Here is a 15,000-nt window from a genome sequence, read left to right on the forward strand (position 1 = left end):
TTTCCGTTCCCTCAATAATGTGTTTATATCATTTTCACATTAAAGTCCACACTGAAATATTTAAAGATAAAATATGAAAGGGACATACTAGCAACTGTAACTGTAGAAAGCAATGTGATAATGCCTAACAGAGAAGAACGGATGGGAGAGGAGTCACTGGTTTAAAACGCCAAAATTGATTGAAATCTAATGGACGGGTATTTTAGCAGGAACTGAATTTGCAGAGATGGAAGTGAGTGTGAAAAAAAGTAGATGAAAGGAATACGGGTTGTGTCCTCTGTCCCATAAAAAAAAGCTTTTTAATAATAATAAAAAAAAGGATTTTCATTGTGGTTTTTAAAATGACTTTTGAGCAAGCAAACAAAACCATGGCTAAATGCACATTTTCAATAAACAAATGTACGAAAAGCAGTAAAAATAAGAAAGTAAAAACTTTTTTAAAACCATAAATAATTTAGAAGGTCTCCATTTATTATCCATTAAAAACACACATTCCTGGACTTGTTCAGATATGACAGGAAGTTTGAAATCATTGGGAAAAAATGAGCTGAGTTGGCTTTTTCCTCATTCCTAGACTGACAGACACATGCGGAGTGGCAGCTCTTCTCTGAACACCAGTACTTAAGAACTCTTACATTACACATTAATCTAATCCTAGCAATTTCCCAGGGCTTTTAACAAGAGTGGGGAGACAGGAGGCCAAAGGAGAAGTTCAGTGGTATAAGGATCATAACAAGAAATTAAATCAATTTTAACTTCGATCTCCAGCTTCTTCTGTTTGAAAGTCAAGTTCTGACAAATATTAGTATTATGTCATACTCTACAACTTGAGTTTCCTCTGTAAAAGGAAAATGGGATGAATTATGCTACAGACATGTCTGAAAAATGAGAGCTGCAAAGCTATTATATTTCTCTATGTTGCTAATCTGATTTCATATCATTTTTTCGCCTGTACAAAAGGACAGCAGGGGGCCTAAGCAGTGTTTATTCAGAGGATTGGGATCTAATTCTACGTTGTGTAATAGTTGTGTAATCCTGTTCATGCATATTCCATCAGAATGACTATGTGGTTGTCACCGGTCAACAGTTTGTGATCAAATTGGTTTACATGTGTGGAAGGACAGTTTACTTAGACTAAGTTGTTTTTTCCTTTGCAAGTGATGAACCACTGAAATGTGGCTTTACAGTAGATTATTATCATAAGGGATTATCTTTAGCCCTTTATCTGGTGTTGAGAGGGACAGAACTGACTGCCATGTGATAAAGACGTGTGCTGTAGGTTTTAAACAAGCACTCCTGAGTAAACAGTTCAGACCAATTTGATGGAAAGTTCCAGTGAGAATATCACCAACCTTTTGCACATCTAGGAGAATGTAAGTCCCATAACTCTTGAACCAATTTTTGGAAAATGTTTTTTTATGTGACATTTATTATTCATATTTTGAATAGGCAACCATAACCAGGAGTTTGTGTATCGTCAGCATGCACATTTGGCGCGCAAGTGATCGCTGTATAGTTGGTTTATAGTACACTTCACAATTCTTTACCATTTCAGATGTTCCTCTGGTTATCAGTGTTCTCCAAGGAACCCGAGGTTCCCGGTCAGCGTTCGCCTGAGGAACTGGTAACTAAAATGCTGCTGTTCGAGTTGGGCTTTTTAGTGAAGCGCGCTGAGCGTCTCCGCCAGGAGAGGGCGACGGAGAACCGAAGGCGAGGCTCCTGTGTGGATTACAGCTGGCTGGCTGCAGTTCCACCGAAGTCCTCCTACGAGATTCCACCTGGCGAGATACTGGAGCTCCAGGACCTGTGTGCAAAGATCCCTCCCTCCCAATGCGGTCCCCTCATTCTCAGGTACACCTACGTCTTTACTGAACAAAATACAGGCTACACTTTACTGAACAATGCTAAAACTAAGACAGCAAAGTTTGTGAATCATAGCCTACAATTACTGTAAGGGGCGTCGATGTTTTTAAAGTCGGCTTGAAATGGAAGTCGGGTTTTTTCTTCCCTATTGAGTTAATAGGAGTGAAACAGCTTTGCGAACACGAAGAAATGTAGGGCGGGACTTGGATTTGTCTATCGGGAATTGATTGGATCGTTGTGATTTGCCATTGCTGCAATCACATGTAAGTGACAGGTTGTCCCGCCCTCACGCCAGTAAACACGTCATCAGAGGCTGAGGAGGGAGGGGAAGTTATTTTGATGAAAGTTTATGAGGGCACATGAATAAAAAAATTACAAATTTATTTTCAATACCATAAGTAGGCCTACTGTAGGCTAATTGCTGTACTGAAATTGCGGTAACACTTTAAAATGCGGGTGCACTAATATGCATTAATTCATGCTTAACTAATGCACAGATAATAATGTGTTAATGTATGACTCATGAAGAACTAAACCATTAATTAATGATTACTGCATCAGTAACTAATAAAGATTCTAAATGATTAAGTAATATATGAATTGTTATTATTTAAATGTGTCAATGTATTAATTCCTTAATAACATATTTTATTAACTAATAGTGTAAATGAATGCGTTAATTACCACAATGGGTTGAAGTCATGTACTTCAAATTTGAATTGTCTGCTTTAATTAATCATTAGCTAATGATTTGCAAATGTATCATTATGTTATGACTTTACTTGTTGTGGTACATGAATCATGTGACATGATGATTAACTAATTGTTAAGTAATATGCCATTTTGGTTTTGACATCCACACTAAGCCATGGATTTCAATTTCCAACCATCTACAACCAAGATTTCACTGAGTCCGATGAACCTTGTTGTTCATGCACAGGACTATGTCAGGTTAAGCTTGAGGTCGTGGTACACTGAGAACATGCGGCCGAGCACTGCTACTTCATAACACTGTGTCTAGACTGGACAAAGACAATAGAACGTCCATTATAGTCAGTGATACTACACTGGATGTGGCGCGACGCTACACAACAAAACCCCGACAGTAAACTGATGCCACACTCTATTTCTGGCGTAGTCCGAGCTCTTGTGCTAGTTCTGTTACGAAGGCCAAATGGACTTGTAATGGTCTGTCATGTCCAGTGTAGACAGCTGGTCTCGTCCAGTTTAAACAGTGTAACAGCGGTCAGGAGTTCAGATTCTGGTGTGATGATATTTGTGTGCAGCCCAACTCACCCATCCTTCAAACACATTCTTTGACATTACATTCACTGCATGTGCAAACTGTCAAACCCCATAAATGGCATATTACTTAACAATTAGTTAATAATCATGTGTCAAGTCAATCAAGTCATAACATAATGATACATTTGCAAATCATTAGTAAATGATTAATTAAAGGTATAGCGGAGGATCTTTCCAAATTTTAGATAAGACCCGCCCTCTCCACTTTTTGAAAAGTTTGATTGATTCACCAGAATGATTGACAATTAGGAGGACCAATAGTATAGGTTACCCACCAGGAAGTAAAACATCCTCCGCTATACCTTTAAAGCAGACAACTGGAAGTTGAAGTAAATTGCTTTGACCAATTGTGTTAATTAAAGGATTAATTTACCCTTTTAGTTAATCAAATATATTATTAAGAAATTAAGACATTATGACACATTTAATTAATAACAATTCATATATTACTTAATATATTAACCATATAGAATCTTTATTAGTTGCTGATGCAGTAATCATTAATTAATGGTTTAGTTCTTCATGAGTCATAAATTAACACATGATTATCTGTGCATTAGTTAAGCATGAATTAATGCATATTAGTGCACCCGTATTGTAAAGTGTTACCGCAATTGCTAAAGAACACCAAAGAAGATTATAAACACTCTAGAAAACAAATTCAAATTAAAACTCAATTAAAATAGTAATACTAAACTAAAATAGGCTAAGTAATCAAATAAAATCACATTGGCTTGCAACAAAACAATTAGCCTATGGTTACTGTTTATATATATAACAATATTATAAAGACTGAACTTAAATGCGATTACAACACAAACCTCTTCAAATGTGACCAAGAAGAATTATCTTTTAGATTTAATCTGCTTTTATGTTTTGTTTAGGCTGAGGAAAGTGATGACAGAGGAAGAGCCAGATGTGACTGAGGTGTCTCGTCTGTTCCGTTCTTTGCAACTACCTGGACGAGGTGGAGGAGGGGGCAACCAGGGAGAGAGCGCAGAAGACTCGGGCCAATCGCAGTAAGAGCATGTCTGTCATCAACCTGCGCTCACGGCTCCGCATCAACCCGCTCTGGAATAGGGTCACAGCGGGACAGCACGGTGAGGAGCTACCCGAGGAGGAAGATGAGGATGAAGACAATATCCACAGGAACAGGAGGATCAGGAGCATGCCAGATATCAGTGTAGTGGAAGAAAGAGCACCGACCTGAACACGCTGTGTTTGGAATAGAAAACTCTTTATGATACTGGCAACTAGCTGTTTTTTTACACAGATTGTTTGATAGCATTGCTTGTTCCTCAGTTATAATGGAAGAAAGCTTTACTGGCATATTTTTCTTATTCAAGCAGTATTTCAAGCATTTTTACAGCATGGTCTTAGCTGATTCATCATGAATCTTTTGTAGACTTCCATTCCATCAAATGTGACATTTTCTATTTAAATATATTTTAGGACGTAATTTATTCCTGTGATATCAAAGCTGAATTTTGAGCAGCCATTACTAGAGTCTTCAGTGTCACATGATCCTTCAGAAATCATTCTAATATGCTGATTTCTTATTATATAATCAATGTTGGAAACAGTTGTGCTGCTTAATATTTTTTGTGGATAAAAGGTTTACTGGCATTATTTCAAGCAATTTACATCATGGTCTTGCTGATATACCACAAACTTTTCATATGCTTCCCTTCTATTAAATGTGGCATATTTATCAAATGCAAGAACTAAACATCATAACTTTGAAAATGCCACTTTTGTCCTCTATTTAAAAACAGCTAACTTTATTAGTAATCTCATGAATTTTAAGTTATGCACCAGATATGCTACTGTAGAAAATAAAAAGGACAAACAGACATTACAATAAAGCATACATTTCTATTTCCATTTTTTAAATCTTTACAGTATGCTTTTCACAAATGGTAAAACTTTCCTCCAATCACAATGTCTCAGTTAAACACAAATGGATGTATTCTATAGAAAACACCATTTACATTGAGGAAAGCAGTATTCTCATGGACCTCAAGACCATACAATTAGAAATTTCAACAAGCTGAACATTAATGTACAAACAAGCTTGTAAAGGATGATTAAAACATCCATTGAATTTTTTTTTTAATTCCTTTTTGAATCATGTTCAACTTTCATGTAAAAGCATTTCTCTGCTTTGACCAAAATTGGAAAAGGCCACTAGCGCCAAATACAGATCTCTATTTAGAACAATGGTAATCGATCCCAAAATCAAAAATACAAAGAATACACGTCAAAACCTCTAGGCAGATTCACCATAAAACTGTAGAAGCATTACCGTCATTTGAGATGGCTTGATTGCTAACTGCAGCAGTCAGAATATAAGAGGGATTCTGTTAAAAACCCCAGCATATAGTCCACTCTAAAAGTATATTTAGACAAAAGAGAGGGGAAAAAAATGCAAATGCCTGACAAGGTCTTAGAAGAAGTAGTGTCTGAAGGTGTATACCATGATTAATGCTAATCACATTGATCCGATGTTCCAGAATATGTTAAAACAGTGGTTTTTTTTATCCATGTCATGATCGCGGGCTTTATCTCTCTGTAATCTGTTTGATTTAGAAAGCCAAAATATGGGAAATCATTTCCTAGAGTTTTCTCTACAGATACCAAACATATTAAATTGAAATCGAAATGGACAGGCATAAATTAAACATTTATCGACTATTTTAAATTGACTACAAACTGACAACTGCTCTTATAAATTCACCAATTTTGGGAAAAAGATCACTAAAAGAGAGGTCAGCAGCCTGTGAGCATAGAAAGAGCCGAGAAAAGACAGAAAGAGAAAGAGACAACAGCCCCTTTCACTCTTCAAATACTGAGAATTCCCTGATTCCTCAAATCTGCCTCTCTTAAAAGTGGACGTCAGGTCATGAAAACCACAAAGACAATGAAAAAGATGACGAGGATTAGGAACATCTTGATGAGTAGCCAGCGGTTGCTGGACACCGACTGGAAATATTTGAGGATCTCTGTGTGCGCTAGGTCCACATTCAGCTGAGTGTCTTCTACATTAGCATCAATTCTGTCAGGGAAGAGAGAAGTGCAATGGAAAGAATCACTTTTTGTTCATACAATGTTTTTCGGAGTCGGTACGTTTTTTTTTACATTTTATGTCAAGTCAAGTATATTTGTATAGCGCTTTTCACAATACAGATTGTATCAAAGCAGCTTCACAGTATTAAATTAAAATAATACAACAAGGTTTGTTTCTAGTGGAATTTATTGATTGATCAAATTAAATTAAATATCCCCAACTGAGCAAGCCAAAGGCAACAGTGGCAAGGAACCGAAAAACTCCAAGTGACCTAATGGTGTCCTAAAACTCCATCAGGTGACCTAATGGAGAAAAAAAAACCTTGGGAGAACCCAGGCTCAGTCGGGGGCCAGTTCTCCTCTGGCATTTATGAGCTAGAGGCCGGATTGTAGTTCGAACTGTAAGATTAAAAATATTATATGAATGCCTGGCTGAAGAGATGCTACTTTAATCTAGTTTTAAACTGGGAGAGCGAGTCTGAGCAACGAACAGTATCAGGAAGACTATTCCAGAGTTTAGGAGCTAAATGTGAAAATGCTCTCCCTCCTTTGGTGGTTCTGGATATCCTAGGTATGACCAAAAGCCTTAAATTGTATGTCTCATAATGCTCACCAATGCTGCATTTATTTGATCAAACAGAATTAAAACTATTTTGTAACATTATAAAAGTCTTTGTCAATTTTGATCCTGGAGACCCAGGCTGTGTCTGAAAGCTTGCCTCGCTGCCCTATCAGACAATTCAGGCAGCGTTTGCGAATGAAGGAACCTCACAAAACTGATTTCGGACAGACTTCTGAGGCAGTGTAACGGTTTAATGATCTACAGAAAAATAGAGAAAGCTTTGGTGAAAACTAATAATATTTATTACTACAATAATAATTTTTTGCTAGAAAATGACATCATAAGTGGAAAACGTTGGACAAACTGACCACCAACCCGCAACTTTCAGAGGCCATCTTTCTTTTTTTAGCTCAACTGTCACAGAATGTAAAGCTCAGGATTGTGGGATATCAAAGGCAGCAAAGGATATGTCTATGCTGCCTTCAAAAATCAATCAGATGAAGGTATCTCAGGAGACAGGAAGCGAAGCTAACATTGGATTCGGACGTGCCTTGATGCCCTCCTACCTTGGAATGCATCCTCCGAAGGCAGCATTTTTGAGCTTTCGGATGAAGCCCCACTGTCCTGTAGAGGTCAGCTCCAGCCCTAATCAAACACACCTGAACCAGATACCCGAGCTCTTCAGGATCGCTTGAAAATCTCAGGCAAGTGTGCTGAAGCAGGTTGGAAATAAACTTTGCAGGACAGTAGCTGCGTCCGAAATCAAATACTTCCCTACTATATAGTATGCGCAAAACAGTACACCAAAAGAGTAGTATGTCCGAATACATGGTATTAAAAAAAAAAAGTCCCCGGATGAGCAACTACTTCAGCCAAGATTCTGAAGTGTGTATTTGATGGACACTTTACTGTCCCACGAGTCCACGGGAGAGATTTTATGAATGGCAGTGACAGTGGTAGTTCACGTGACTGTAACAACATGGCGGATACAGTATGTCCGAATTTCATTCATAACACCCATAATCATACTATATAGAACATACCTTTTTAACAGTCATGAAGTAAATGAAAGTGTAGTACCTACTCAGACCGTATGTATTTGCTGTCTCTAGGAGCAGGGTTGAAGAAAAATAATAATAATAGTTACTGACCCCCAACTTTTAAATGGTAGTGTATGTCGGAAGATTTATAACTGGAGTCAGTATGTTGGCATATTAAAAACAACCTGAACCATTACATCAACTGTAAAGCAAATACCATTTACTTCAGAAGGAACTGCAGGCTAACTGTTACGGAGGCAGTAAAAGTGCCGATTACAATGGCAGAGAGCTTTTCATTATGGTCATAGACCATGATGACCTGACCACAAATGGAATAAAATGGGGAAAAACACATTTGCTTATTGATTAGACACTGAAAATGTGAAATAGAAAAAGGCTTGTGCTTGAATCCGACCTACATTTCTGGATATAGGTCAGTGTTATTTTATTATTATTTAGTATTTAATTTTAAAGTATTTAACTTTAGTTTTTCAACTTTAGTTAGTGTGTAATGTTGCTGTTTGAGCATAACAAAGATCTGCAAGGTTACAAAGCTCAATGTCCACTCCAAAGGGAGATATTTTATTTAATATAATCCACTTTTCAGGAACACAAAAACGACTCGTTTGTACTGCAACGGGATTTTTCCAGGCTTTATGAAGTCATAATGTTCCACATTTAAATAATTTATATATTGTTGTACACATGATACAAATATTACTATGAAAGCATATTCTAGTACAACCAAAAACAAAATCAAGACTTCGTAAAAGGGCATAATAGGACCCCCCTTTAATATTTTGAAATAGCTTTTATTCTTATATTTTCAGTTTTCATTTAATTTGTGCTTTTGTCATTTTTATTACTTTTAGTTTTTTTTAATACATCTATTTAGCTTTAATTTATTTCATTTCGGTTTAAGTTTATTTGATTTTAGCTTTATTTCAATTACCTAAAACGATTTGCAAGTTTTTGTTAACAATAACAACACTGGTATAGGTGAAAATATGGAGCAGACATCTAAAATGTCTGGTGAAGAACCTATCAAATAAGATCCTTCCAGACATAAAAAATTTGTTTTCCTTACCTCTGTACGGTCTCTTCCTGTTCTTTCACCATGTGAGCGAGCTGCTGAAATATGGAGCCGAGCTCCACAATGGTGGACTCTATATTCTGCATAGTGTCTGCACGGTTCTGAATGTATGAATCCTAAACAGACACATATCAACAGTGATTCAAACACATTTGAATGAGTTTACCTGCAGCTGTACTGTACAACACACTCGCTGAACAAATAATACCCGTTCATTGATTAACTGCATCTGCTGACTGGAGTTGAGGTCCATATCTATAGATATATCTGTCTTCTTGGAGTCGTCCTGCATAAGAACTGAATTGTCTGTTAAAAGAGAAGCAAAAGGGAAGAATAACTACATGAATGTATAAAGGCGGACGTTGTCTTAGCTTTTAATTGAGTGGAGACGCTCTTACTGAAGCTGTTGGCATGGAAAGAGGATGATGGGGCAGGAGTCTGAGAAAACTCCTCTTGTCTACTTCTCTGCTGCTTCAAGTTCTAAACAGAGAGAAAAAAAAAATTGCCCAAACATCATAAAAACGATCCACAATTTAGCATGCAGCATCCCACACCAGACAAGTAAATCAATTACCTCTGTTCTGACCTCCAATACTGACTTGAAGTCACTTGACATCGATGCCAGTTTGGACTACAAACAGAAAACAATATTTCATTCCAGGCGAAAATCCACTAGACATCTTTACTTAGTGATTGAGCACCAAGGCCAGAGGTTAATACCTGTAATGAGACTACGATGGTGTTGGAATGTGTCTGAAGATGTCTGCCATTCTGTCCACTCCGTGATCGAACGAGTTCCTGCAGGCCAGCTATCTGCTTATTCAGACTGTTGATGTCCTGAATGAACAAAGACCGTTATGAATCAGATTACAGTATGAAATGGACAGACAGAATAATGTGTCCTTGGCGAAGGGGAAGGAAGAATCACCCTAACCTGTTTCACAATGTATGTGAGTTCATCAATTTCAGTTGCTTTGTCATCAAAAAGGGACTTTCTTTTGGCAACTGCAGATGTAAACAGATTGAGTTACACGTCGAAAACAGTCCACTGTGATACATGTGTGAGATGGCGAGGGATACAAGATACTTACGAATTGTGAGCTTCTCCAACTTGGCAAAAGTGTTGCTGAGGTCTCTTCCAATTCGCCTGTTAATAAGATGCGGTCAATATCTGTCATAAGGCCAAGTCGATGAAATAACACAGACCATTAAAGCTTAAGTAGGTCTGAATAAATTATAGGTCAAATGCAGCGTCTTGGTGCCCATGCTAAATACAGTTGCAGGAAAAAGTCTGCGAACTCTCTGGATTTTCCAGGAAATTGGTCATAAAATTTGATCTGATCTTCAACATCAATGAAAAAACAACAGAAAAATCATTCATAAGTTTTGAGTTTGACTTTTGGGTCAATTACATGATGCTCATTTATTTATTTATTTAGTCCAGATCTATTGATTTATAGACAAATGCATTAAAATGCATCTCATACTTACAATGCTTTGAATAAAGTCCATATACATAATGGAAGTCATAAAGAAATGTAATTCTTGAAAAGAAAACCATAGTTCGTAGTAATCTTTTTCTATTCCTTCTTAGAAAAAATATGTACACCACCATTCAAATGTTTTTGGGTCAGTACGATTTTTTAAAATGTTTTATGCTCTCTTATGCTCACCAAGGATGCATTTAACTGATCAAAACTACCAGTAAAACTGTGAAAAAATATATACAATTTAAAATATATGTTTTCTATTTTAATACATGTAACTAAATGTAACTTATTTCTGTGATGGCAAAGCTGATTTTTTTCCAAAGTCTTCAATCACATGATCCTTCAGAAATAATTCTAATATGTTAATTTGGTGCTCAAGAAAAATGTCTTATTATTTTCAATTGTTGAAAAAAGTTGTGCTGCTTATTACTTTTGTGGAATTTTTTTTTTCTTCAGGATTCTTTGATGAATATAAAGGTAAAATGAACAGCATTTATTTTAAATAGAAATCTTTTGTAGCATTATTAATGTCTTTCCTGCTACTTTCCTTGTTGAATAAAATTAACTTCTTACTGACCCAAAACTTTTGAACAGTAATGTATACATTTATATTCAAAACTGTCACTTTAAATATCAAATGATATTAAGAATAATATAATGAAGAATAATTCATGATATTTGTAAAAATTATATTCACGAAACACTTGAAACTGTATGTGTGTTATTGATTTAAGCAGACTGTGCATGTGTGTATTGCTGTTACTTACTTGAAGATCAGATTACATTTTATGACCAGTCCATTCCAGAAACCAGGTAAATCCAAGCTTTCCTTCTGAACTGTATATGAGTGATTAAGAATTTGTTTTACTCACTTAGCAAAGAGCGTGAATTCACTCCGCTCTCTGACTGCACTGTTGACGGCTCTGACAGGCTGTGCTCCATTCTGGAAGAGGACAAAAAAAAAAAATTTCTTTGGTTTTTTCAACTCATGCTACCACCAGTATGAACACAATCTCCACTAAAAGGAAACTATATAGTTGAACTTATCATTAGCCACTCGCAGGTTCCCAGACCGTATGAATCAATAGTTATTGCACCTGTCTCCCCAGCAGGGACTTGCACACAGACTGAAACTCGCTGGTACGGTCTCGGCAGGACATGCTGAATGTGTCTATGGCGGGGGCAATGGGTGCTGGGACAGCCAGGGGGGTTTCCAGCTGCTGGACCAGCTGGGACTGGGTCTGAGAAGGCCCAGTGTACACCCCGTCCTGGCTGCCTTTAGGACCGTGACGGCGACGTGCGTTCATCGATGCACCAGCTCATCACCTTAAGAGGGGCAAAGAGAAATCAATCAAGGTGAAAGTGTATTAAGAGCAAAACTAACCTCATTTCACTTTGATTCTTCTGCCAAATGATTCTGATGCAGATGCTTGTTTTATCATTTAAATTATGCATCTGTGGTTGTCTCATAACCTAGAGAGCATCCAGACAGGGGAATGTGTCTATGATATAATGTTCTGATTTGAAAATTTCTTATAATTATCAATTGATAGCAGTGCTACATGTTTTAGTGGAGCCCATGATACATATTTACATGAATATAAAGAAGCATTTATTTGAAATAGAAATCTTTTGTAACATTTTCAATGTCTTAACTGTCACTTCAACTTAATATCTCTCTTCAAAACTGCTGTCTAGCCTACTTACAGCATGTCTATAGACTCCTGCTACTCTACAGTTGTGATGGTCCTGTATCATCTACGTAATGTCACCGTTATAAAAACAGAAGAATACGATAGTATGACAGCGTCACCAGCGTATCTCATTATTTTTGCAATAATTTTGATATTCTTTGACTGACATTCTCTAGCTAGCTGCTAAGCTATGTAGCAGAATGTGTGATTATAGATGCTTTCATCGGTCAAACAAACTTCACACGCATCTGAATATGTGAGCAGCGCTGACGTGAGTCCTGAGGTACTGAGGGGGAAATGACAACATGTGAGCTGAAAGATATAAGGATTCATTTCTCACCACTCTGCCTCTCTGATGGCTGAACAGTGCAGGCTGTGAATAATATCCGGGTCTTAACACACATATTGACGTCAATGCCACGTATTCCTTAAAAGAAATGATCTCTTATTATGTTCAACACAAGGTGGCGCTATGTTTGAATCTCAGCAGATGTAACGTTAGTGGGTTGAAGTTATGCAGATGGTCACTGAAATCAGTCAATTATGGGGTTAGAATTGTTGCATTATTCCAAATAAATAGATTAATATTCACAAATAAGTGTAGAGATTCACAAAAAAATATCAAATTCACAAATAAATACAATGAGATTTGCAAATAATATTTTTTTTTACAAATGTTTTATTATTTTACAAACACAACTCTGCCTTCCATTTATTTGTGAACCGCTTTCTGTGCATTTATAAATCCCCTCACGCATCTGTGGATTTTGCAGACAAATCCACAAATAAGTGGACTCACTCCACCCACCGTTTACTCAAGACAATCAGATAAGCTTTTATTCTTAGATGAAAAACAAAAGAAACAAAACAGTGTTTTTACATAATCTTAAACATACAGGCTAAGTAATGTTGTCAATTATACTTTCAACTGTCCATAATAATCACTTAAATAATTGCATAAAATAATTAATACAATATCATGATGTCATGACTATGACTGAGCTGTTTCAAAAAAGCATCAGTTGATCTCTGGACCTGTTATGAAGAAAAATAATAATTAATAATAATGATGATAATTATTCTTATTTAAACACCATGAGAAGTTAACTTGGCCACATCTTTTTATTTCATTCGCAAAGTTAATGTTTAAGAGAGTAAATGTATGCAATGTATGATTTTAAGGAAGTTCTATGAAAGTTTAAGTTCAGCAAAAACGGCAATAATAGCTTGTGATGTGAAGTCATAGACTTGTGCATTACCTGCATTGACACTCACTGTGTTCAACAAAAGGCAGCTCAATAATCTCACCATGTACATTCTTGTCATACTGCATTAACTGTAATTTTGTTGGGGGAAAAAACAGAGGAGGAACAGATAGGCCTATGTGATGATGAACTGAATCAATTACATTTCCATATACACTATGTTTCTGTTCGTACCTGCATCGTGGTGGTGTGTTTGGTCACGCTGACACACACCATAGCCTCATCCGAGCAGCAGCCTCCACAGCGCTGCACAGACACACATGGAGGAACCACACCTTTGTGCATCACCTCAGGGAATTCATGCTCAACTTTAACAAAAGTTTCACGTGGCTTACAGATGCTGTTGACATAGACCATCCCTGCTAAAAGTGAATGATTGAATGGAGAACACAATGAATGACAGATATATCTGTTTGATGCAATTTCAATATCTCTATTTGAGTTCTCTAAGAAGCATTGTTGAAAACTGTTCAGTAAGAAAACATAAACCAATGAGAGAGAGAGCGAGAGAGAGAGAGAGAGAGAGAGATACCTTCAGTAGAGTTATGACTGATATATTGGTTGTGAGGATGCTGTGGAGTTAAATATAAAACAATTGGGTTAATTACGTAATTTATTTTATTTATTCGTGGTTACTAACTAGGCTAATGTTGATGAACTAATTCCAACTGTTTTTGCAGTGTGCTGGCAGTCATTTTCATAATCACCAATAGGTGAGTCACTCAGATTTGTCATAATTCGCACGTACACATTTGTGTTCGGTTTCGGTAACACTCTATTTTAGTCTCCTTGTTACATATGTTATATAGTAATAACAGAATATTATGCATAATTACAAAACTAACCCTAAACCTTATTATATAGCTAAGTACATGTGGTATATAGGTAGGCTATGCTAATTTATTAATAGGGTGTATGGTCCAAAAAAAACAGAGACTTACTGAAAAGTTGAACAAATTAAGATAAGTATGTCTACATCTATCCCGACTGTTGTTATTACACTAAACTGATGACAGTTTAGTGTAATTAAATTAAACTGGGTTTGATGCTTAAAACCCAGCATTAAACGTCAATCACCCAAACACTTATTACGCTGTGTTTACAACTACACATAACTGGATAAAGCAAGTCTCACACAGTGACAATAAATAATTATTATAATTTACTCACAATCGAAATTGAATATATAAAATATGTTCCTGTAGTAAATGTTTGCATTTTGTCTTAAAAAGATTCAGAATTGTTGAACTTTACCTGATCGTCCATCTCAGATGTCAGATGGAAAAGGACGAGATAGAGCACACACACAAAAACACACATTGCTTTACTTGAATGTCTGGAGCTCTCGAGAAATGTTAGTCTAATAATACAGATTACCCATTTCCCGATGGAACTGTTACTCACCATATCCTCATAACGGATATTGCTAAATATTTCCTGAGAATTTTTTTTACCTTATAACTACTTTCCTTTTTAAACAAGTTGCTGTTATGTGGTACATTTAGTGCGTTAAAATAGTTCCATTTTGTAAGTGTCAACAAAAACAGAATATATGCATTTCGTTTTTCCGGAGAAAAATCAAATCAAGAACAAAATTTTTACAAAAGCAGCAACAATTAAAA

The 15,000-nt window shown here is 36.4% G+C and overlaps 3 protein-coding genes across 5 annotated transcripts in view; 1 reads left to right on the forward strand and 2 right to left on the reverse strand.

The window, feature by feature from the left end:
• LOC309477328 (protein RD3) overlaps nucleotides 1-5,249 on the forward strand; it is a 16,370-nt gene extending 11,121 nt beyond the window's left edge. The window contains 3 exon segments of the mRNA XM_082140544.1: nucleotides 1,556-1,851; nucleotides 4,053-4,112; nucleotides 4,114-5,249. Of these exon segments, the coding sequence (XP_081996670.1) occupies nucleotides 1,556-1,851; nucleotides 4,053-4,112; nucleotides 4,114-4,378 (621 nt within the window). The 3' untranslated portion in view covers nucleotides 4,379-5,249.
• On the reverse strand, nucleotides 5,024-12,557 carry stx5al (syntaxin 5A, like). Of its 2 annotated transcripts, none has more exons than XM_082140529.1 (11): nucleotides 12,454-12,557; nucleotides 11,517-11,745; nucleotides 11,292-11,362; nucleotides 10,021-10,076; nucleotides 9,864-9,934; nucleotides 9,650-9,766; nucleotides 9,504-9,560; nucleotides 9,328-9,409; nucleotides 9,138-9,235; nucleotides 8,924-9,045; nucleotides 5,024-6,223 (listed from the first exon to the last, which is right to left on the reverse strand). In XM_082140529.1, the coding sequence occupies exons 2-11, from the start codon at nucleotides 11,724-11,726 to the stop codon at nucleotides 6,064-6,066; spliced, it is 1,044 nt and encodes a 347-aa protein (XP_081996655.1). In that variant the 5' UTR covers nucleotides 11,727-11,745; nucleotides 12,454-12,557; the 3' UTR covers nucleotides 5,024-6,063. The 2 variants fall into 2 exon arrangements, with proteins under 2 accessions (XP_081996655.1, XP_081996656.1); XM_082140530.1 differs by lacking the exon at nucleotides 12,454-12,557 and adding an exon at nucleotides 12,127-12,390.
• Nucleotides 12,558-12,710: 153 nt separating this feature from the next.
• LOC309477330 (snake venom vascular endothelial growth factor toxin VR-1'-like) lies at nucleotides 12,711-14,853 on the reverse strand. Of its 2 annotated transcripts, none has more exons than XM_082140547.1 (5): nucleotides 14,633-14,853; nucleotides 13,911-13,950; nucleotides 13,553-13,740; nucleotides 13,389-13,449; nucleotides 12,711-13,148 (listed from the first exon to the last, which is right to left on the reverse strand). In XM_082140547.1, the coding sequence occupies exons 1-5, from the start codon at nucleotides 14,783-14,785 to the stop codon at nucleotides 13,132-13,134; spliced, it is 459 nt and encodes a 152-aa protein (XP_081996673.1). In that variant the 5' UTR covers nucleotides 14,786-14,853; the 3' UTR covers nucleotides 12,711-13,131. The 2 variants fall into 2 exon arrangements, with proteins under 2 accessions (XP_081996673.1, XP_081996672.1); XM_082140546.1 differs by having other exon boundaries at nucleotides 13,373-13,449.
• Between the last annotated feature and the right edge of the window lie 147 nt (nucleotides 14,854-15,000).

Source organism: Leuciscus leuciscus (genome assembly GCF_965113295.1).
Source record: "Leuciscus leuciscus genome assembly, chromosome: 16".
Lineage (NCBI taxonomy): Eukaryota > Metazoa > Chordata > Actinopteri > Cypriniformes > Leuciscidae > Leuciscus > Leuciscus leuciscus.